General features: G+C 44.3%; 1 protein-coding gene across 1 annotated transcript in view; it reads left to right on the plus strand.

Annotated features, from left to right (window-relative positions):
• Window positions 1-13,343: 13,343 nt before the first annotated feature.
• RPN12A (regulatory particle non-ATPase 12A) overlaps window positions 13,344-25,461 on the plus strand; it is a 58,698-nt gene continuing 46,580 nt past the window's right edge. Inside the window, exon 1 of the mRNA XM_086487084.1 lies at window positions 13,344-13,543. Coding sequence (XP_086343210.1) covers window positions 13,439-13,543 — 105 coding nt within the window. The 5' untranslated portion in view covers window positions 13,344-13,438. The remainder of the gene's footprint in view (window positions 13,544-25,461) is intronic.

The raw sequence follows: 25,461 nt of genomic DNA on the forward strand, positions 1-25,461 counted from the left end.
AAGTTCACACCACAGAAAATCCTGCTGATCTACTTACAAAAGGACTTCCCTCAGAGAGCTTTGCGCATTTTCGCAAGCAGTTAGGTGTAGGGTAGTACATCACTTCTCTACATCTCTTGTATATTAGCTTGTATAGTAGCTTCTCTCACACTTAAAGTACCACATTGGACTTTAAGTGGGAGGTTGTTGGGGTATAAAGCCCAATGTGGTCGCCCAGGTAAGTGGGCGGGCCGCCAGGTATGTACAAATATTCTTTTGTAAAAACCTAATAAGAACTCACTATGCTCTACACATTACAGTAGAGCGAGTTCACCATATCGTCGTGCTCTTCTTCTCGCACTCTCTCTCGCATCGCACTTCCGCTCGTACTCCTTCAATTGGCATTTGAAAGGGTTCAATGAGATGCGATAAAATCTGCACCTTTCAAATATTTTTCGTAGATATAACAAATGCTTCTCCCAAGAAGAATAAACACAAAGGTCGTCTAGGAAAGCTTCACAAAACTCCCTTAGAAATTCTTTGAACGCAGTGTTTATTAATCGTTGGAATGTAGCAGGGGCATTTGTTAAGCCAAAAGCCATAACACGAAATGCAAACACCCCAAACTCTGTGATAAAAGCAGTTTTAGCTTGGTCCTCTAATGCAATTGTGATTTGATTGTAACCAGAGTACCCATCTAAAAAGCTATAAGCTTCCTTGCCCGCAACTCTTTCAAGCACATGTTCTGAATATGGCAAGGGATAATGATCTCTCCTAGTAGCTGCATTAACTTTCTTGAGGTCCACGCACACTCTTAGTTTACCATTCTTTTTTGGCACAATGACTATTGGAGAAACCCATTCTAAGTGCTCAATAGGGTATATGAATCCACATTGGATAAGTTTTTCAATCTCCTCTTGTACAATTTTGGCGTACTTAGGATTCATTGGATAGGGTCGTTGCTGGACGGGTTTAGCAGTGTTGATCATGGGAATCGTATGTTGCACCACAGAAGGTGGGACGCCCTTCATGTCATGATATGTCCAAGCAAAGATATCCTTGTATTCCTTGAGGAGCTCCTTAAGTACAGCCTCTTCAGTTTCGGTAAGGTCTTGAGCAATAAAGACTGGTTTAGACTCCTCACCTGGTTCTGCTAATTCTATCTCTTTAACTACCGCTGGACCATCATAGACTCCACTGCTTCCATTGGTAGGTATTCGTTGGGCTTTGGCATACACAACCTTTCGCTCCCCCGTGGTATAAGATTTAAAATGTTCAAGAGCCGTATGTAAGTCAGCAGGCTCTTGTCCTGACAGAGACCTTTCTTTTAGTTCTGCCTCCTTTTGTTGTTGAGCTAACTCTCGGTTTTGACGTCTTCTTATAGTTCGACTCAATTTCGGCTCTGTAACCTCCAATTGAGCGAGGTCAATGGGTCGCGGGCTGCACCACATGACACTCTGGAGATGTTCACCCCAATTGTCTACTAGCTTTCGATGAGCATCACATGCCCCTAGATAACTAAGCCATTCTGTAGCAGATCTTTCCTTGTTTATCCTAGCTCTCACATTTGCTCGATATCGTCGTCTCTTATATGACCTTTGTTTCTTGTTAAGTTTTTGATTTTGGTAAATGTTTGAACTCGACTCGCCTGATAGGTCTTCGCTTGTATCTTCGTCACTCTCATATAAATTACCATAGATGGTCGTACTAGGCCTTGAGTGTTCAGTTTCTATACTTGGTTCACTCGATGTTTCTTCAGGTTCTGAATCCATTTCTCCCTGAGATTCTGTTTCTGATGTGTATTGGCCTGAAGCCTTTGAGGAATCATCGGTTTCACTCTCAGGTAGGTGTGCCTCTTTCTTATCATCGGATGTTACATGCGCTACACCTAACATGTTTACTGGTGCAATGTGTGGTATCTCTTCCCCATCTGGTGTTACCCAGGTTGTTCCTCTAGCTCCCCATGTATCTATAGTTGCCGCTAGGTGTACCCAATCGACATTGTATGACTCAGCCATTCCGGGTAGGATATCCATATAAGGAGAGTTCTCCCCAATATCCGTGTCTTCGTTACACGTGTAACAATACTGTAATGGAGTTGAGTGAATTGTTGTGTCTGATCGATTATCAATGATGAATTTATTTCCTAGAGGATGCGTTCGACCACTTAAAAGATCAACTCGAATGACAGAGTCTTGGAACTGTAAGTAGACGTGGTTTTTGGACCAGTCATGCACCATTTTTGCTTCCCTCATGAATGGACGCCCTAAGATCATCTCAAATGACATAGGATGCTTGGAAAAATCCATAACAATGAAATTTTGCCTTACCTTGTGTCCCAAGACCTTGATCCTAAGATCCTTTAGCATTCCAATAGGCGTAACAATAGATCCATTAGCCATTTTTACCACTACGCTTGTGGCTTCAAGGTGAGGTCGCCCCATAGACTCCCAACAACTCTTTGTCACCATGCTGACTCCCGCACCACCGTCAAGGACCCCCTTTACAGTTAATCCTTTAGTAGTGATTAGTAGAGTAGCATTAGATTCATCGCCTTCAAAGTATTGCCCCAACTTGTTAACGGGTACTTCAATTACAGATTCATGTCCCGCTAGGTCAAATGGTGGTGCTAAATGTTCCTCATCATTCATTACCGAGTCAGGTTTGTTCATATGTGCAAACTGTGGTAATCCGGCCTGTAATTCTCCATTGAGGAAGGCTCGAAGAGCTGAGACTAGCTCGGGGTCTTTATATAGTTTGGACATGATGGTGGTTCTAACTTCTGAAGACATGAAATCCATCAATTTGGCAACATTTAATGGCATCTTGTGGGACGTAGGACCCTGCCAAGAGAATGGTGAAGATCGAATCTCCACTTCCTCAAGGGGGTCGGGCATTCCCTCACCAAACATTCTCTCTAGTAGGAAAGGTGTGTGTCCACTTTCAGATGTCCTACCCTCACTCTCTTCTCGAATGATACTGGGTATAGCTAACAGCCTGTAGTTCTTGTGAGGTTGAACTTGTGTGGGAAACACTGTGTCCGACATCTGGATATGTTTGGGTTCAGGTTCTAATGTTTGTTGAGTTTCTTCCACCAAACCCCTCAGTTGTTGGACTCATTCAATTTCCACTGTTGGGTTTGGATAGGTTCCAATCTTTCTCTTGCAATCCTCATTTTTTGTCTCTCGTGGCTTATCTTGGGGGTTCGCAACTGGGTGGTTTAACTTTGAATACTCTTTTGGTGTTCGTCGTAAGTCCCTCTCGTGATCCTCCTCACTGGCTTTTTCCTTTGTAGTAACAGTTTTGGTCTCCGTGGTCTCTATCGAATCTCAGTCATCCTCAGGGTCATTCATATACACGGGATCCTCTCCTGTCCCTATGTTAGTCTTTGAACTAGGTTTTGAGCTAGAAGCAATAAGGGATTTCTTTCTTCGTGTTTTCTTCTTTCTCGCTCGGCCAATGGATGCAGCATCTCTCTCTTCGAGGATGTAATTTTGCTTTTGAAGCATCGACCGTGTGAGTGCATTCACTGGTGCTATGTTTATAGTTGGTGGTGTCCCATCAACAATCTCTATTATGTTCAATGGTGTGATTTTCGGTGCGTTTGGATTGTTAGGACACTGTGCGATCAAATGATCTATGCCACAACGATTACAAGTGAGTATTGGCATTGCCAATGCACTCCCTTGACTTGTTTGCATTAGTGCGGCATTCTTTTGCATTCTAATGGGGCACTCAGCTACTCGATGTGGTCCACCACATTCGTAGCACTGAAGAGGTGGTCTCCTGGCAAAACTATTAATGTTTTGGCCTCTTGCTGCTAGCGCAGTAGCTTGATATACCGGTTTGATTTGTCCCCAATGGTCTTCCATATAGTACATGGGACACTCCTCAAGCATGTCGACTCCATAGGTGATACTAGAGTCTATGTCCTCTTCGCAATCTACATAAGTACTAGATGACTCGCAACCTATTTGGTTCATAGGTGTAACTCCTGGATGAGGGGGTTGCGGTCCTAGCATTGGAGGTGGCAACGGTGTGGTTTGGACCACATTTTGGGTTCTAGGGACCATGTGCTGTAATGGCAACTGTTGCTCCATGGGTGGGGTAGGCATCAATGCAGGAACTCGAGGTGAGTCTGCCCAAGCTATAGGCGGTCTATTTTCCATGATGCGTTTAAGCATTAGGCAATCCTTCGCTTGATGGCCATACCTACCACACGCATTACAAGTCACGTTAAACTTTACTCTGAAAGTAGGGCATTCACTCGTAGTATGTGGGCCCAAGCAAATTGAGCACCATTGTTGCTCCCTTCTTGGATACATATGAGTGTTTTGTGGAGCACAATTACCCCTAAGGCTTTCTTGGATGGCCTTTGTGAGATCTTCCAAAGTCATCTCAGATATCGTTTGCTCTTTCACGATTGGCTTTATCTTCATTGGCTCATGCCCTGATGCTTGCGAGCTACTAGACTTCGGCTCGGCAGACACTCTTTCTCCTGCAATCATTAAATTATCCTCCAATTGGATTGCATTCATGGTTACTGCTTCCCAAGTAGTGATACCTCTAATGACTAGGCCATTATAGATACTTTCATGTCATAGTCCCCTAATGAATCTATCGAGCAATTGGTTGTTGTTGAATCGCTCGTTTGGATTGCATCGAGAATTCAAATTCTTTAGGCGACTAATGAAGTCTCTCACGGATTCACCTTCTTCTCGTTGGGCTTTCTGGAGCTGAGAGGCTACACCCCAAAGTACTCCCTCTCGAATGTATTCTTTTAAGAACAGTCTCCTAAGAGTAGAGTAGATCGTTTTCTCTTCTACTCTTAAGGTTCTATACCAATCTCCAGCCAATCCGCTTAGGGTCAAACTCAAAGCCTTACACTTATGTAGCTCATTGTGCTCTTCCAAGGAATCGCACACATGTTCAAAGACTTCCATATGATTTCTAGCATCTCCGTCTCCACTGAATTTCTGTGTGAGCTTAGCTACTTGAACTGCCTTGCTCCTAGGCTCTCTATCAGGTGCACTACGCATGTTTTCCGCAATAGAGCGACCGATAGTTTGAGCAAATGCTGCCAAATCTCCTATTTGAGCAGGTATAATGGGTGTATGTGCTCGTGCAACCACATGTGAGATGGGAATTGGCCTTGGCCTTGGCATACGCGCGGCTCTTGGGTCCCATATTTCGTATGGTGGTGTACCAGACGGTGGTCCAAAGTTTACAGGCGTGGCCCTAGGCATAGGGGGTGCCTGATATGGCATGTTATTATTAAATGGCATGGCTCCACTTGTATAAGAGCTTGGATAATGCCATTGTGAATTGTAAGCTCTTGGAGTAATCGGAGGTGTAGGAGCTACATGAGGCTGAGGTACGACAGGTGCACATGATTGATACATACATGTAGGCATAGTTGGGGGCACTGTGCTAATAGGCATCGGCGCAGTGTTAACAAATGAACTCCATGGTGTACTTCTTGTCATGCTCACCACTGGGATATGCATGGTAGCCGTAGTGTCATTAAGAGAAAGATGAGCTAGATCTGGGAAGGTAAAGCTGCCACTTGTGGGTTCAGATTGTACTGAGGCTCCTGGCGAAACAACATAGGGAGGATCAATGGGGCTCACTGAGGGAGTCTCCATTTGTGATAGGGTTGGTTGGTTGGCCTTTCCCGTATCCAAGAATCTCATTAGGACTGTTGAAGGCATGTTGATCCTTGTGTTCTGTCTTTCTAACTCGACAATCCTATGGAGGACATCACAGACTTTCTGTTGTTGCTCATCTATGCTAGTAGCACCCGATGTGGATTGTAGAACATCTAACCAACCCACATGATAGGTGTGTCCTGTGTACCGATTAGTTAAAGCTTCTTCTTGTAGGTCATACTCCCAATTTTCGTTTAGGAATATCCCATCTAGGCCTGGCGTGCTGGAGGTTTCCCTTAAGGTGGAAGCATTATTGCTCCCCATCGCTTGCCCCTCCGTGACTGCTACCTTGGGAGCACTTGGTTGCTCGGCTGGCATGATTTTTGTCATAGGAGCCTTTGCTTTCAGGGCTCGACTTTGTTCTAGCCTTCGTAGGTTCTCAATTTCCCTCTCCCTTGTTGCTTGCATATAGCGTTTGATCTCTTGCACTTCGGCAAGACTCCTACCATCGGGTAGTAGAACCTCAGAGGGAGATAGTCCTAAAGGATCAGGAGGTGCAGTGGATGGAACATTCACATGCACACTCTCAAGAAGCATAGGGTCTATTTTAGGCATGAATGACGAATTTACTTCCCCACTCCCTTCATTTATTTCATTAACCGCATGTTCGGAGCGAGTAGCTCTACTAAGGGTCTCTTTTAAGCGGCTAAACACGCTGGACCCGAGCCGTGGGCCCATGGCATGCATGTTTTGACTTGAACTATCAGGGTTTGGTGTAGGATACCCCTCCATGACTTCGTAGTCAGAGGAAGAATCACTAGACGCGATATGAGGATCTTGGGTCGCGCTACCTTGAGTCCCGGCCGAAGATCCAGAACCTAGGGTGGAGGAATAATGGGTGCCCGCGTAAATGGAGGCACTACCAATATGCTCGTGCTCTAGCACTTGTCCAGAGCGTAGGTTCATATGACTTCCACACTCTAAGCGTGTTGGTGAGTGCCCGTGAAGGCCGCTCACTTAGTTTTTTTTTTTTTTAATAGGTGTTTATAACCCAAGTTTTTCGTTATTCTTGGTTATTTTTTGTAACCAAGCCACAAAATATGGCGTGTAATAGCTCAAGACGAGCATTTTGGCTAAAGGAACGTGCCGTGCTTTACAGCTCCCTATTCGGCTACGTGAAGCCCTCGAAATCCTAAAAATAGTCTTTATAGTCCTCAAAATCCTAAAAACAGTTTTTAAATATAAAAAGGTGTATAAACTATATTTTAAAACTGAGGACTGAGGTCTGGGTTTGGGCTTGAGCTTGGGGAATGATCCCCAACCCGATCCTTCTTTTTAAAATATTTTTTTTTTAAAGATTTTTTTTTTTTAATAAAGTCGCCGCGGTCGCACCGCGCGCGCGCACACACACACTTAACCTACACCTAACTTATCTACTTACAGCTAATAGAGATACTGCCACACACACTCTAACACTGTTTACACAGTACTACAGTAGCTAACAGATCTACAAAACTAACCTTACAGAACTAACATTGAACCTTACAGAACTAACATTCCATAGCTAATACCTTAATTCTAACAATACATTGCAAAAAAAATTGTAACTCCTTCTTTACAGAAAACAAAAAAGACAGTACAGTGTAACAAAAATCTTCTCCACACAACCACACACCTTCCTTCTTCACAAATCCTTCAATGGAAATTGCATCACAAGAAAGCGTAAAGTGCTTAACCGAGCTTAGTGTGGGGCATTTCCCCGGCAGCGGCGCCAAAAATGTGCACTCCTTGCCGCACTGTCGAAGCAAGGGACTTGCCGATACACCGTGTGCGAGCCACAAATGGCTCCAACAACAAGCTTAAACTAGCAAGCTCAAGAGAGCAAAGGGTGTGTCACTCACCGCTCTACGCTCGCCTTCGTGGTGGATTCCTCGCCGCGATGAAGAAGAAGCTGCAGTCGTGCCACGCTCAACCGCTTCGCCGCCGTCGTGCCTTCGTGATGCTCGATCGCACACACACTCTCCCTCTCTCTCTCTCTCACATACACACACACACACAAGGAGGTGAAGAAGAAGAAGATGGAGATGGAGATGGAGCAAGAGCACTCTTCTATTGCACAAATGAGAGAATGAGTGAATTTTAGGTTTAGTTGGCTTTTATATGAGCTCCCCCCATTCACACTTGGGCGCCCATGCTTAGCCAAATAATCCCTTGAATGTCCCGGTTAGAGTGCGCCTCTCATCGGCGATCACTCTTACCCTTTTCCTATTGGTCCGACAAGCCCTGTACCTGACTTTACCAAATACATAATACACGTCTGTCGTAGGTGATGGGGTGTCCGTGAGCCGTGAGGGTTAACACTACCCCATCCTTTGTCCATCTTATATCCCTACAACCTAGCCTTGCAAACGGGTATCTCCTATTATTCACCTCAAAAAGTATTTTCAAATATCGTAACCACAAACTGGAAATTATTTCAATTGTTGGAATCTTTGTGGATTTCTTTACATTTTCTCCTAGCATCAGAATCAAATCCACAAACCAAAAGTACCATGACTTTAAGCTGGGTGAACTCAATCCCTGGTCTGCAGAAATATAAAGAAGAAGCATACACTAACTATGTAAGCGCCACAACCTGAGTGAATCGAGCATGACACCAGCTTCATTATAAAAAAATAAGTATGCACCTCCTTCTAAGCATTGCCCCCCTCATCAAACGAGTGGCATGTGTTTCCAGCGTGCCTCCCTCATCAAACCACCATGTTGCTTGCGTTTTTAGCCCCCCTATCCCGCCACTTGAATCCCCTCCCCCCACGTCTTCATTTTTATTCCATTACTGTCGATGCAATATCGTTGTTGATTCGCCTTTTTATTTCTTTTTTTGAAATCATTTTGATGTTACTAGCTAGATATTAAATAAAATACATTTGGTAGTAAGATTCTCCCCTTTCCCTTACCATTCAACTAATATGTTGTGTGTGTCCCCCCAAGCTAGGGCTAAGCCTCCCCTCTCAAATTCCTTACACAAATCACCCTTGCCTAGGGGTGTCATCTCTATGCGCTATGCTTACACCTGCCTTGAGCGTCGTTTCCTCATTGCCTAAGTCATGCCATCTCTTGCACCCCATCTAGCTGCTCACATCTCGACCACTCCTCCCTCCTCTAACACAATCCCCTTACCTTCGCTTGGCCCTTCCCTTTTGCCTCTCATTCCTTGCAAAAAAAACCCTCTCACCCATTTGGCCCTTGGACCGCCTTCTTTGTGTTCTTTGCGCTTGCCAAAGCAGCGTCACGAGTACTCCTCATCTACTCGTCTATCTACCCATCTCCCTTTGATACTCAAAGGACAACGCACGAGAGAGAGAGAGAGAGAGAGAGAGAGAGAGAGAGAGAGAGAGAGAGAGAGAGAGAGAGAGAGAGAGAGTTGTCACTGTCATTTTCTATTTTGGCAAAACCGCGGCTTCTATTCTACTTGCAAAGTCAAGTCGACCAGAGAGGCAGAATCCCATTAGATTTTTAGTGGTTTTATTTTTGGTGAATTGGGAGTACATGCTGGCTACAAAAGAATGAATTTGATTTTCTTTTTTCGAAGATTCCTCTTCTAAGAAATAGCAACCAAGCTTAGCCTATTCGAAACCTTTACTTAAGAATGGGTCGTAGGTGGTGGTGTTGGCCGAATGCAAGTGGTGGTGGTGCAAGCGGCAATATGTGTGCATAAGTCTCACATCGATTCCTCACAGAGTCTAAGAACCACCAGCCTTGATGTCGCATGTAGCTCCAAGCAAACTCATTGTCTTACTGACACTTTTTTATCGCCCCTGTTGACCACCTCTTGCGATTGCAGCTTTCACAACGTTATAACAGCCACCATCTCCACCCCTCTCAAGCTTAGTTTTGAAAGACTCTTCCTCTAAGAGTATATCATACGTTTATTGGTATTTAATTCTCATTTAATTATGATGCATTAACAAATATTTTTGTATGGGTGACAGGTGGGAAGCAACCAAAACCAGTGGATTATCAAATGGTGGATATCAAATACTCACGGATAGACTCTCTCTCTCTCTCTCTCTCTCTCTCTCCTTGTGATAGATTTGGATTTTTATAAATAGGCTATCATGAAAAATTCAGCTTGATCGTTGCACTAACAATCAGAGTGCGAAAGTGACATCCAACCAATCACTGTCCATTAGAGACGATGGAGATTCAACTGGCTAGATCTGTCCGATCTTTAAAGCAATCCCTGATGGATTACAAGTACATGGCTCTTAACCATTCTAAAATAGATAGCTCGTAGCCCTTTGAAAAACAGATGGCTCTTAGCCTTTCCTTGTACCATATCAACATAGAAAGATTTTAGTAAAATAATGCCTAATTTCACTATCCCGACGCAGAATTAGGAAAGAAAGAGAGAGAGAGAGAGAGAGAGAGAGAGAGAGAGAGAGAGAGAGAGAGAGAGAGAGAGAGAGAGAGAGAGAGAGAGAGAGAGAATGTTGGGCTGAGGGAAATCCATTATTCTAATGTGTTGTATGCCCCATGTGTATGCTTCTGTGCAATGATATTTGTGTCGTAGCTTATCTTATAAGCATTCAATAGTGTGCTTGTACAACGCTCTCTCATAGAGATGCATCAAAAAATAGAAGTCACAACTTGACCCACCTACCCTTGGAAGTGATCATGACTATATCAAATTAAATTACTTTTGGCGCTTAGCCCTTGAATGAAGTTTGTATGATTAATTGATTTTAAACACTCAATATTTGACTATATCCTTGACAGAGTGGTTGGTGTTATAGCGGAAGCATAAACAATGATGAGGTGGAATTAAGTCCACCGTATTGGCATGCCATGCATGCAAAGCAAAAAAGAAATGATAAGCCCTTGGCTAGAGTGATGGTCTCAACAGAGTGAGCCGATACCATAAGTGTCGCACACAATCTGGACTGGCATGGATACATCACAATTCAACCTTAAAATGTGAGCTTATATCCCTATTTTGCCAAATCCCTGAACTTGTGTGCCAATGCCCGTGATTCCAAGTCCATGGGCAATATCTTGGCACGAGTTAGAAGCCTTGCTTCACATGAGACCATCAAAGCACATTGCTTTGCACAACAAATAATCTTTTCCAAAGTAAAGGTTGAAACATGGAAAAACAAAAAAAAAAACTTGAAATTGTCTAACATGGTCACCTTGACGTGGCCGATTGTCCTCTGAAATTTTGAAGAAAAATCTCATTTTGAGGGTGACGTTTAACTTGATTTTGTTGGCAGTGCTGGAATCTGGCTCATAGCCATGTATGCAAATAAAGTGAGAGTTGTTGTATGTACCATTTATGCCGTCTTGGCTTGTGTCGTACTGACACTATCACTCAGGCTCGTTGCGAAGTCTCCCCTATTGGAGCCTCATGCCTAAAATTGAAGCCTTGCTTAACATAAGTATTTTTGTGTGCATAGTCAACAAATGCTTCTGCCAACATACATTTATCATGGCAGAAGAGAATCGACCTTGTCGAATATTTTTAGCTAAATGACCATGTCGAATATCACATCATATTGAGAATTATAAAATTATTTGTAATTGATCTTTATCTTAATTGCACTCAAAAAGCGTACTTGAAATTGGCTGATAGTGCCACGTCATAAGTATTCGACGTCAGCTTCTAGGAGAGGTGACAGTAGTCGGCCATGCCGAGCAACTTTGCACCCTTCATCAAGTCTAGCAGCAGGCTATGCCAATATCCTCGAGATTCAAGAACATTACCGAATTGCCATGCTTTTGATTGACACTATTTATACTCAAGCCGCGCTTGATTCAGGTTTGCAAACCAATCATTGGTCCTTTGCCAACAATGTATGTAGCAAAATTGTAATGCTCATGGTAACTGTTACAAGCCGTGCTTGTGCTTGGGAGTGCTTAAAGTGCACTCACCTTTGTTGCATGATATAGCTATGCAACATGTTTTGAAAAAGTTATCTAACATACCGAAAATCTATGCATACCTTATTAATCACTTGACTCGACTTGCCGTGTTTTCAATCTTTTGCGTGTTCCATGAGCATGCATGCCAAGCTTTTTGTATCCTTGCGGATGTGCCTTGCTCAATCTCGAGCCTTGCTCGAGTACATAAGATCTTGTTGTAGTCTTAACCATGGTTGCCGATTGCATGCTTCATATACCTTTATGTCGAGAGCGCTCCATGTGAAAGAGTATGGCCTTGCCAATTCGTAGTTTTCAGATTTTCAAAAATTCTCCAAAATTCTGCAAGTTGATCTACCATGCAACTTTGTGTATACAATTGGTGGTTGCCAATTCTCATGTTGATTCCCTATCTTGCAGGGTTGCAACCCGTTCCAGATCACATGTTGAGACACTGTGGGATTCATCCCGTAATAGGGAAGTTTAGTCGTATATGGACTTCATAACCGAGAACGGCTTGGTAGAGCGCCATAGGTAGACCTTCCTATGCATGTACTGGCACCAAGTGCCTTACCCCTACCGACGTCCTCGGTTGCTAGCTGGTCGATGCAACCTCGCCCATAGGATGGGCCCCTTAGATTGCCCATGGGCACCTTAGGTGCCATATTAAAAAAGATGTGAATCTACAAGCAAATAGTAATGGCGGCAAGCAGTGAAGCAAGAAACTTGGCTTGCAACTTTGCCTGCGATGCTCCCGCGCCCTTATAGCAGAAACGAGTCGCCTCGCCCTCCTCAATGCACATTTGATGAGCCTGCCCTCGGATAGTTTCATGCACGTCAGAATTGTACTCCCTCTACACAGGGTCTCATTCCCGCGCATCGCTTTGTGGCATTTCCTTTGCACAAGAGACCGTTTGCACAACCTGTTGGCCTACTTCCCCGTCCTGGCGTCTTGAACATGAGCCAGAGAGAGAGAGAGAGAGAGAGAGAGAGAGAGAGAGAGAGAGAGAGAGAGAGAGAGAGAGAGAGAGAGAGAGAGAGAGAGAGAGAGCATGTAGCACCATGCAAAGCACCACGACCCTTCTCTGAGCTTTAATACTAGTGTGAGGACAGGGGACTGGAGCATGCCACGCTCCACCCAACCATGCCCTATATAATACGGACCCCCTATACCGCATGTCCGTCCTTGGCCTTGGCCTACCCTAGGCCTAACACTTTTCCACAAGAGTCTTGTTAAGAACATGTGAGATCAACGAGCATCACACTTACTGAAAGGTGTGTCTATCATACTTCCTTGCAATTACATTAAAGAGATGATGGTACTACGATTTGTTGGTAAATACAAGTAGACCTCTTGCATGTTATCATTAAGCATCTTATATCTTACGCACATTTTGGAACATTAAATCAACTCTTTTCATTCTTTTGCATGTGTATTGATGAAAATTACTTGCTTGTTTAGTGTTACATACATAACAAACTAAAGTCAAATTTGTATCTCTCTTTTTAGGATTTTGTTCTTGCATGAACTTCTAAAGGCGCTACAATTGTCACATGGTGACGAAACATTTCATGTGATCGATTCTCTTTGGTTCGTGCGTCAAATGAATCATCTCAAATGCAACATCAAGTTCTTGTATGAGGCAGCTTTCCTTATTACTTATGCTAGTATAGACCAAAATCAAGGATGCTTTACACTAGTATCAATCCTAGGACGCTACTCAGACGTCTTCACCAACACGTCTTGAGTTCAAAACTAGTCGGCTTTGAGGATTATTCCTACAACTCTCTCTCTCTCTCTCTCTCTCTCTCTCGCCACACCAGCAAGCCACTGGAAAGGCGTCGTTTGAGTGAAGTAGTATAGTAGGTCTCGTCGCCGTTCTCAAGCAGCCATGGATTCCAAGATTGCGCAGACGCAGGCCTTGTTCGAGAAATTCAAGGGTGCTTACGCCAAGAAGGATTTCGAGACAAGCTGCACGTTGCTATCTCAGCTGAAGGTATGATCTATGCGCCCGGCACCCGCACACACACACACACACACACACACACACACACACACAGAGAGAGAGAGAGAGAGAGAGAGAGAGAGAGAGAGAGAGAGAGAGAGAGAGAGAGAGAGAGAGAGAGAGAGAGAGAGAGAGAGAGAGAGACTTGAGGTAGAATACAAGCTAAAGTGATGGTATTTCATGGCAAATGTGGTTATGATATCTTTGTAGAAGATTGATGGCATCACATGAGAAAGTACACCTATACATCGACAGTCAAAAGTCGGGCGTCAGACGGCCACGCTACGCAGCACTCATGCAATCCCTACTCCGAGTTTAGTTTCGGTCTTAACTTCAGTATGGACAATCCTAATGTGCATTCTTATCTAGTCAACTGAACAGTTGGGCAAACAACTGCTGATACTTATTCCTGTAAATCAAAAGGTTCTTTTTCTTGGATACCTCTTGAACATAGCACTTTCAAGGATAGTGTAGGCAGTGGCCAACAGTTCACGAGGTTAATCTTAAGCCCAAGTTACTTGGCATAATTTTTGGGAACCACTTGAGTTAAATGCGTGGGGTGAAGAGAGATCTCAATAGAATTTGTGCAGCAGAATTTGACAAGAGGTAATTTTATCTCACAAATTCAGGATGCTAGGACTATCCACTTGTGCATGTTACATGTGTTAGAGTTTCACCTCATGTATGTGTATATTACCATACCTTTGAGGAGCATAAGTAGGGAGTGAGGGCCGTTTTGTGGTTGTGGCCAGCCTTGAGGGAGGTATACATCATTGTCTAGACTAGTCTTGCGAGGTATTGTTGTGCCGAGGCACGTTTTTTGATTTCATGTCCTAGATATTGTTAAGGTCTATAAAAGGGGTTTCTTGTGTTCTACAGGAATTTCCCTATTGTGGTAAGTGGTGCATGTGTGGTTCAAGAAGCCTAGCAGCCTGGTCTGGGTGTCCAATTAGTCCATGTAGGGGATGAACAAGCACGAAAGAGAAGAGAGAGAGACGAGTGAAGTTTTTAACGCCGTAGGAACAGTCCTAGGAGACCTATCCGACGAGTTTTGAACTCAAGACTTGCTACTCAAGAGGGAACTAACATAACCAATCCGGGTGATAGAAAGGTTATTCTAGTTTCCTCTTCTTATTCACACACGCGTGTGCATATGAGGAGAAGCTTTTAACGTGGTAGGAACAATCCCAAGAGACCTCAAATATCTATCCGATGAGTCTTGAACTCAAGGCCTATTTCTCAAGGAACCGAGATAATCAATCTATCACACTGGAATGATAGAAAGGTTATTTGTACATAGACGCGCGCGCACGCACCTGAGAAGACAATCCTAAGAGATCTAAAAAATTTATTTTACGAGTCTTGAACTCAAGACCTCTTACTCAAGAGGTGTCACAAAGTGATGATGTGGCATGAGTGACCAGATAAAGGAAAGCAAGATCTGACTGTACGGCCGGGATTCATGTCGCGATGCACGGTGGAAAACAAGGCGGGACCTACGATGAAATTGGACTCACAAGTGGCTTTTTGGCTAGTTACCAAAAGCATTGAGTGTTTGAGGGCGCCAATTTTGGGGGCACCAGTTTCTGATAGCTTTTGGTTTTGGGCTTGTGTGCCTTTATAATGAGGCCTTGGGGTCACTTTTGGAGATCATTGCTTGGAAGCAAATTACGGAGTGACTACGCGGCGTTGTACTCAGTATAGCGGGAAACGCCCAGAACGGCCTCTAATTAACATATGAAATGGCGAAACACCACCCTCTGCCCGAAACGTTTTGGAATCAAAGGTATAGCGCCACATGGAGTTTCAGAAGGCAAGAAACGGAGCTTGAAATGTTTCAGGTTACCGTTTCATTTAAAAAAAAATCCTTTCAATTCTTTCAAGCCAGAGGAGCCAAAGGCAAATGAGCTTAATGAAGGAGATGTTGATGATCACTTTGTAGAAGTTGAAGAGGAGATCTCCTCATAGATTCATGCTCTCTACGTTTAGCAACAAGTCATTGTTTATTATTCTTATTTGACACTTTCTATTAAAGGTAGGCATCTCAAGTGAATGCCCAATGCGATCCTATTTATTTATTTTGTCATCAGGCAATTTACGTGCGGGGTAACCCAACCCCCATTGTAATAATCATCTAATTCATTGCCGAGTGTGTTGGTTCGGAGAATGTCTCGTCTATTCTCTCCCACATCTCTACGCTGCCGCATCGTCTACTTTGACATGGTATCAGAGCAAGTTGGCTCATGATCATAGAAAATGCGCACGAAGGAGAAGAGGAGTTTGAACTTGGTGGCAGCTTTGGAATGGGCGAGCGTGATCACGTGGAGTAGGAGCGTGGAGAGAACTTGAAGAAGGTTATTTCCAACCGGACCAACACTTTAATTTAGTTTTTTCCTTGATCTTGAAAGTTCTTCTTGTGTGACCTCGACCTCATGATGGCTCCCTTGTGTTCAAACACCAACGAAAAACTTTTTGGAGACAACTATGCTTATTGGAAATTGATCATGTGGTTGTGGTTTCTACGCAAAGGCTTGTGGGACATTGTCGACGGCTTAGAGACAAGACTAGTGCGGTCCGACAAGAACAGGTGGACTCGAATTCAGGATGACGAGTTTCTTCAAACATGCATTGATTGGGATGCGAGTAATGCGAAGGCCATGTTTGCCATTGTTCAGGCACTTGCAAAGGAAATCTCTCTTGCAGTATAGACTTTGAAGACTGCTTGGACAATTATTTTCCATCAAGTTTGAAGCTGTAACAGAACTCTTATCGAGTGGAAAAGAACAGGCTGAATAGACTTTAAACACTTCAAAACAACTGAATTGAAAGAGAGACTGCACATGAGACGCAGAGTGCCTTAGTTCCACCCCCAGACTGTGGAGCCCCTCTCGGTATTTTTTTTATATTGCTTCAACGAGGTACAACACTTGCGGCTCTGCTTTGCATCTCCTACGTGTAGAATGCCAAAGAGGGAGCTCTTAGTATATATTTAAAGGTCCTTGGCCATCCAAAAGTAGTTACATGAAAAGCATGGGTTTCTAAAAGCAACTGGTCTGTACATATTTAAAGGTCCTTGGCCATCCAAAAGTAGTTACATGAAAAGCATGGGGTTCTAAAAGCAATTGGTCATATACATATTTAAAGGTCCTTGGCCATCCAAAAGTAGTTACATGAAAAGCATGGGGTTCTAAAAGCAACTAGTCCTGTACATATTTAAAGGTCCTTGGCCATCCAAAAGTAGTTACATGAAAAGCATGGGGTGAAATGCAACTGGTCCAAAAGCCATCGCCCATAGGGCTGTCTGTACAAGCAACAACCAATGCAAAACGCGGGATTCCGTACAGCATGCCATGTCAGCAGCCCTTGTGCAATTTTTGAGTGTGTGTGTGAGTTTTGCTTTTATTAAGGGTTTAGGCCCCTCGGTCGGTTCCATAAGTTATTGGGGGTTAAGATTTTTAATCCTGACCGATTTTTAAGTTTGGGCCACTCGATAAGAGTCTGTAAGTTGTTAAATTTTCGTTGTGTTCTTCTATTACTAGGGTTTAGGCCCCTTGGCTGGGATCTGCAAGTTGGCTGGGGTTAGGCTCAAGGAGTCCTAACTCTTTGGGTCTTCAATGGCCTGACACGTCAATAGTTGTGACATCCCCCCTTCTTGAAAGAAGAGTAATTGTCCGCGATTGTATCTGCAAAACAACTCAAGTTAGATAAAAAATATCCGAGGGTCAATCTAGAGGGTGTTTTAGTTTTCTCATTCCATATTGGAGCTCTTGATATTTTGGCGTAGCAAAATTAGCCATCACATCCAATCCGCACTAATCTGTAACAGGTGTCTCGATGCACTTAAGTTACATAACGAGGCAATCTCACCCAATTAGGAATATTCAGTGGTTGGCACATCATGATGCAACATAGATGATTACAGATGCATGTTAGAGAACATAGAAACATATAGTTGTCGAACACTCCTCCCGCAAATAACCAAGACAAGGGCAAAGGCAAGCTTGATGAGGATAGAAGTGACAATGATTCTACCAAGTACTCAAGTGAGTCTAATGGTATGGTGAGTATCATACTAGCAAAAGTTGCAGCCTTCTGATCTAGTGGCAGGAGCCGCAACATACTTCAACCAGAGAGAGGCACATGAGCGACAGAGAGGGGTAAGTGGTGCTCCCAATACTTGATTTGGATCGGGTGTCAAAGTTCAAGCCATCGGTGTTTTGACCCGTGTGTTGGAGTTCAAAGCACATTGCATTTGGCAAGGAACCAACATGACGTGAATAATACACTTTTGGTGTCTATTTCCTTGGCCTTTTCCATTTATGAGGTCATGGGGCTTGTGGACAGTTGGCCAATCAGCACCTCTGGCGTTATCTATGTAGGGCAAAGGTACCATAGGGATTTAGTGTGCACAACCTCAACCCAGCAAGGCGCCCCTAGTGGGCAGCCCTAGGCCATGGCGGATTAGAGTTTTTGCCAGCCAGGGTTGTGATGGGCAGCAGGGAGTTCTTTCTTGCATTTTTCTTCTAAGGGCATCTGCACAGAGACGATATGATCATCCAAATGGAGAGCACCACATCAGAGGTGCAGGCACCAGAGAGGAGATGTTCCATGCTCTCTACATGAGACATCTCTCTCTCTCTCTCTCTCTCCCCCCCCCCCCCCCCCCCCCCCCCCCCCCCCCCCCCCCCAAAGATCAATTCTCTTGGTAGGAGGAGATCTGTCACAAAATTATGAGGTGGCATGACCTAATGACAGGACCTAATGCTATAAGTTGTTCCAACTTACAGGCACCTATGATAGGGCTTCAAGGGACACTAGGCAATTAAAAAGGTTGGCGGGTAGGCTATACGGACGGCGTTGACATGCTGATGTGGCTGGCTGTACTGTCACGTGCACATCTAACCCTATGTATATGTGGACAAGCTACTTCATGACGGGTTTAATTAGTTCAGTCAACCTAGCTTAGGAAGTGTTCTGGCACTTTTGTGAGTTTGTTCGCAGACCGTGCATGTCCAGACACTTAGAGTAGATGCATATCCTCTGGTTGTACACAACATGACCATCAGATTACAGTTAGAACCCATCAGGAGCATTTTTACAGTGCATAGACCTAGTTTCCCTATTTTAGCCATTTTTCACTTATTGTTATTAAGTGACCTCTGTTGGGAAACTGGGTACGGCAATTTACCCAAGCCAGTATATAAGAAAAGCTATATCTAGTGTTTTCTGGCAGAAGAGGCAGCATGGACCAAGTGTCCAACAGTGCACCTTCTCAACAAGACTCACCGGCAAGCAACATAGCTAGCGTTTTTCATCAGGACCAGCCTAGCAGATCAGCCCCAGCGTTTTACAGTTTGCAGAACAGCCCTGGTGTTAGCAGACCACATAACCAACATGGCGTTTTTGCAGCAGATCAGGCCTAGCGTTTTTGCATCTTGCAGATACCTAGTGTCTTGCAGATTCCCGGTGACAGATCAGCACATAGCATCAGCGTTTTCAGTTTTCAGCACTTAGACACCGCAAATCAAGTCCCAAACCTTGCAAAACTCACCTTCTCGCAACAGATCCTCGTCGCAGAGTTAGATCAGCCAGCGTTTGCAGATTCAGCCTGCTATTCGCAGATTTCAGCATCTGCGTTTTCAGCGCGTCGTCGTCGCATCGTCGTCATCGCCGTCATCACCGACATAGAGTCAGAATTAGTGGATACAAGATTTGCAGATTTCAGCCATTAGCGTTTTTATATTTCAGCCCGTCTCGTCGTCTTCCTCATCGTCGTTGACATCGTTGGCAAGTCCATTGCATTGTAGAGATTTGTGCAATCAATAGTAGATCGCTCTCGCCATAGAGAGAGGGGCCCTTGGAGGAGGGTTTGACAACTTGTCTGGTGTCGTATTCTTCTCTCTCTATCTCTCAGTCTCAGTACTTTCATGCACAGTGTTTACCCACTTTGTTTGTGATCATTTGCACTCTCTCACTAAAGGAATGGAAGGCTCTTCCTTCCGTAAGTAAAAGGAACCCTTGAGCACAGTTCGAAGCACTCATCTTGAGCAAAGTTCAACATTCACTTCCGCTACATCTTACATGTACGGATGAACAGAAAACGCACTGAAAGTGCTGACGTGGCAGCGTACGGAATCTCGTAATTTACACTGGCTGGAAATAGCGCCAGCTTTTGGGGCTTACAACTTTTGAGTTTGAATCTTTTCTTGTAAACTGCTTTTCCATGGTCAAGGGCCTTCAAATAAGACCCTAGGGCAACTCTTTGGCTCAGATTGCCAACGAGATTTCGAGCAAAGAGCATTGGCGAGCATTGTAACTTTGCTCAAGCATTATTAATATAAAAATAAATACCGAAAGGGGGGCCAGTCTTTGGGGCCAATCTTTTTGGGCACGGAACTACGCCGGGCCATGTCCTCAATTGAATTGTGATTAAAGTGTGAAGTACTTTTAAGTAATTCTCTCGTGTGTCGCGCCAGATTCTCGACTTAGGGTGCCCAAGTCTGTTACAATGGTATTAAAGCTCATCCGATTTCTCTTCTATCGGAAAATCTGATCCCCTTTCCCGCGACACACATGGATTTAGGTGATGATTCTTGCAAGAATCAGACGAACCGTCCTGACACTTCTAGAACGGGAGAGCACAAAAAGTTCAAATGGAACAGGAGATAAAGAATACGGGCCACCTCGGCCTACGGAGTATCAATTAATGGAGATGCAGCGTCAACAACAGGTTGATGATCGCCCAAAGCAGATGCTCGAGGTTTTTGAAAATCCCCAATATGCCAAATTTTTGACCCGACACTCGATCGATGACTATCGACTTCCCACTAAAGTCAGCCCTCAAGAAACCTCTTGTCCCACGGATGTTTACTGAAGATGAACTTGATGACGTTGTCGAAAGACAAGTCAACCAACTTTTGGGGGCGAAGAAGCAACTGAAGAAACGCAACAAGGGAACGGACTACCTTGGCTATTTGGGCCGTCAATCGTCTTCTGCAAATGCAAGAAAACAGAAGAAGCACGTATGCTTCGAGGGATTGTCTAGTCGTCCTCATCTTCTTCTGATAGTTCGGATAGCTCTTCCTCTTCTGATTTGAGTGATGAGGACAGAAAGGGCAGAAACAACAAAAGAACCAGAGACATGGAAAGAACAAGAAGGCGGCCAAGAAAAGCAGACCCCACCGCAGATCCAGACGCTTGTCTAACAGTTTTGACGAGGAATCATCCTCTTCTGAGAGTTCGGACTCCAAGGACTAGATGTTTTATTCGAAGAGGAAGCATTTTTTACAGAGCAAATCAATATGACCTCAAAGCCTCTCGTAAAACAGCTCCGAAGGTGTCCAGTCGAGCGGTCATGAGGTGTTGCAGAATCTGTCGATCCAGTATTTAAAAAAAAGTGCCTACCTCTTGCTGCCATCACCCGCTGATGCCACCTGACGCCCTCATAGCCTTCACACTTGCCTTGCTGCCGCGTCGCGTGGTGTAGTTTGCCTACCTCACCTTGCCCCTCCTGTAGCTCACCATGTGCCTGCGAGCTCCGCCCTGAGGCACCCCTTCGCTTTCATTTCTGTCTGCCAGAGGAGATCTTCGCCGATTATCCTTAATAAAATCTTTAAAACGATTGGGTACTCCATACTCGAAGAAAAGAATAAGAAGACCAAAGAATTCAAGGAAGGTGGACAAGAAGTCAAATTCAATACTTTTTCAAGGTTTAGAGATGCCCACAGAGCCCTTGCCTTCATTCAACAATTTGACATAGCTTTTTCTGGAAGGCTCTACTCAGAGCACTCAAGATTAGAAGGGCGGCATCTTATCTAAAAGGAAATGCTTGGACATTGTGGTTCACTCTTCTCTTAAGAAAAGAAGCACCGACCAAGTGGCTTAAATTCTATCGACTTTTCATTTCCTCTTGGCTCACTCAGTAGTACGCGCGCGATGTGATTATTGCCTGGAATCATCTTTGGATGGCTTGGATTCATTCTGCGAAAGGTTTTGGGATGCTTTTCTACCTGCCTCTTCCTTCAAAAAGATCAGTTTTAAGCAACAAATCGAGCGGTTTTGCTGTGGACTCCCTAAGTAGATTGGAGATTATTGTTTACTCCAAAAATCCGAGTCAATCCAGGAATTGATGGGAGATACTAAGCAAGGGTTTGCTATGCATTCGGGTAACCAGACCTATTCCACACATCAACAATTTGATGCTGAGGATTGGACAAAACTTGACCCGTCCCCGTTTGACGGAGGTCCAGAAATCCGAGTATCTCAAAGAAGGAAAATGTTTTGACTGTGGCGAACAAGGGCATATTGCCGCACGGTGCCTCAAAAACGCACACAGAGCACCATTAGAAGATAGGCCAGAGAGTTTCAAAGTAGTCGAAGAATGTGGCAGAAAAGGAAAGATGAAAGCAGGACTAGTACTAGATTGTGTGGGGACCGACCCAGACGAGATGGATGAAAGCATAGAACTTTGCCGCGCATGGGAAAAAGTACGAGATCAAAAAGACATGCTAGATCAGTACGCAATAGATCCCGACTTTGCGACATCTTTAGTCGGATATAGAGTGGGAAGACAGTTACAGTCTATTCTATATGCGACGGCTATTTGATGCGTAAAACGATGTTGTGTGTTACACAGCCGTTGAGGGAAAATGTATTGACAGAGTGCCATTGTCCACCCTTTTTAGGCCACCGCGGCATATATACCACCTTGCAGGGTGTTGAGCGTTACATCTACTAGCTGAGGCTCAAAAAGGATGTGGACGACTTTGTTCGCAGTTGCTTAGTATGCCAAAAGGTCAAGTTTGACAGACACAAGGCACCAGGACTTCTACAGCCTTTACCCATTGCCTCTCGCCCCTGGGAAAGCATTGCTATGGATTTCATTTTTGATATTTTCAAGACTCAAAATGGGCATGATGGCATTTGGATAATCATTGACAGATTTAGAAAGCAAGCTCACTTTATTATGGTAAAGAAGACGGTCAAGCCCGATCATTTGGCGAGACTGTTCATTTCACAGATTTTTCGGTTGCATGGCATGCGTGAGTTGATAGTCTCGGAAAGAAATCCCTGATTTACGAGTTTGTTATTTTACCAAGTCGTGGCGTTGGAGGGCTGGGTCGGGCAGTTTACGGATGGCCCTATATAGGGAGCAGGTGGGAGGCCACTTTGGTTGGTGTTGGTGGTGTGCAGTGCAGCCCAGGGCAGGGCGCCCTCTTGGGCAACCCATTCAGCCAGCGTTTTGGCAGCCAGAGGAGAGGGGAAGGCAGCGTTTTCTGTTCCCTCTTTCCCTCTTGTGGTGCATGCAGCAGAGCAGCATCCCTAGCGTTTTTGCCAAGCAGCAGTCTTCTAACGTTTTTGGCATGAGGCAGGGGCAGCATGCGCTCATGGGCAGCAGGTCCTTTCCTTGCGTTTCTCCTTCCCGAGGCAGATGCATGGAGGCGCTATGATCTGGCAGATGCAAAGCACCTCCATCATGGTGCAAGCATACGAGAGGAGCAGATCCATGTTCGTCATGGGGCAGCCACACCATAGGGCAGCCCCGATCCGGTTCCTTCTCCCTTCAGATCAGCCTTCTTGCCAGGAGGAGATCCCCCTAGAGCCTCTGTTCCATAGGAGGCTAGGGCAGCCCATGACGAGAGTTGGCAGTGGTCTCGTGTGCAGGAGCAGTTGGCAGTGTCCTCGGGTCTATTCATTGGCATGTTAGTTCTATGCCGGACCACCGTTGGTCACTTGTATGAGAAGATTGTTATCAGCATGGAGAGCCTTTCCCTGATCTCTCTCTCTCTCTCTCTCTCTCTCTCTCTCTTTCATTCTCAGATGTCTTGAAGAAGAAGGATGGCTCTTGGCGCATGTGTATTGACTACCGTGTGTTGAATAAGAATACCATCAAGAACAGGTTTCCTATCCCAAGGATTGATGATATTCTTGACCGTTTAGAGGCTGCTGCAATTTTCAATAGGTTAGAACTTAAGAGTGGGTACCATCAGATTCGTATAAGGCCAGAGGATGTGCACAGGACTGCGTTTAGGACGATATTTGGTCCCTATGAGTTTTTAGTGATGCCATTTGGTCTTACAAATGCTCTTGCTACGTTCAATAGGATGATGGACCGGATTTTCCGCTCGCATCAATAATTTATTGGCACATTCTTTGATGGTATGATAGTCTATTCGAAGAATGAAGAGGAGCATATGCGTCACTTGACCATTGTGTTCGAAGAGTTACACAGTCACAGGTTACTTCTCAATCCTAAGAAAAGTGAATTCTTCTCGGAAGAGATTCACTTTCTTGGCCATAGAGTGTCAAAGGATGGTGTTCGAATGGATTTTGCAAAGGTTAAAGCTATTAAGACATGGCCAACTATACACGATGTCCGAAGCTTCTTGGGATTGTGCTCATACAATAGAAGGTTTATTCATAATTTTGCAGAGATAGCTTCACCTCTTCACGCTTTGCATAAGAAAGAGGTCACTTTCAAATGGAAGATTTCAGCTTACAGTCTCTTAAAGGAAAAGTTGACTTCAAATCCCGTGATTGTTTTACCAGACCTCGGGAAGTCATTTGTGATCCAATGTGACCCGTCACGCGTGTGGCAATAGCATCGGAGCAGTGCTAATGCAAGATGGTCGAGCAGTAGCTTACGAGAGCAGAATCTTCCAAGGGACCAGAAAAGACTATGCAAATCTATAAGAAAGAGCTATTGGCGATCATTCATGCGCTTTGTAGCTGGAAGCACTACCTGTTAGGTGCTGATTTTGTTGTCCAAACAGATCATGAGACCTTGCGATACTTCTTGACACAGGAAAAGTTATCCGAAAAGCATATGTGATGGGTGAACATTCTTTCTATGTTCCACTTCCAGATTATGCATGTGGAAGGCAAGAAGAATGTTGTGGCTGATGCGTTAGCAAGAAAGACACAAATTTCAGTTGTGTCAATTCCTTATCATCATGAGCTTGATGACATGAAGGAACAATTATGCTACTGATGAAGATTTTTCAAGGATCTTTGAACATTTGCAATATGGGCAACACCATGAGCACTATCTCCTGAGAGACGGTTTTATGATGATGCATAGCAGACTTTGTGTCACTAGGCCATTGCGACGTAATGTCATGGTGGAAAGTTATGTCTGACTGTATGCAGGGCATCGGGTATTGATGCGATAGTGAAAGCTGTAGAGATGTTCTTTTATTAGCCTACTTTGAGGAGAGGTGCGGATGCCTTTGCGCGAGCATGCGTGATTTGCCAAAAGGTCAAATTTGACAGGCAAAAGGCACCACAACCATTGCTGATTCTGGATAAGCCATGGGAAAGCATTGCTATGGATTTTATCTTTGATCTTCTTAGAACGCCGACAGGAAATGATGGTATATGGACCATTATTTGCAGGTTCAACAAGCAAGCCCATTTTATTCCTATCAGGAAGAAGATAAAATCTGACCAAATAGCACAGTTGCTCATGTACAATGTGTTTAAGTACCATGGTATGTCACAATCGATTGTCAATGATTGTGATCCTCACATGTCAAGTTTGTTTTTGGAGAGGATTGTTTGAGAACATGGGCGCTACGCTCAAGTTCTCGTCTTCGTACACAAATTGATGGACAGTCAAAAGAGGCTAATTCTACTGCCTTGGATTTGTTGAAATGTTGTGTGTTAGATAATAAGGGCAAGTGGGAAAAGTATTTGCCTATGCTTGAGTATACGTACAACAATATGGTGCATTCGTCCACAGGCAAGGCACCTTTTGAGATTGTTGAAGGTGGCAAAAAGGTTCCTCCCATTTTGCACACAAAGGACAAGATCGTTGAGGCAAATCGATATGTTGAGAACATGGATGAAAATGTATAAGAAGATCACGCTTGCCTTGTAGAAGACTCAGACAAAGCAGAAAAGGGTTGCTG

Source organism: Adiantum capillus-veneris, chromosome 17, assembly GCF_014529385.1.
Source record: "Adiantum capillus-veneris isolate H3 chromosome 17, ASM1452938v2, whole genome shotgun sequence".
NCBI classification, from domain to species: domain Eukaryota; kingdom Viridiplantae; phylum Streptophyta; class Polypodiopsida; order Polypodiales; family Pteridaceae; genus Adiantum; species Adiantum capillus-veneris.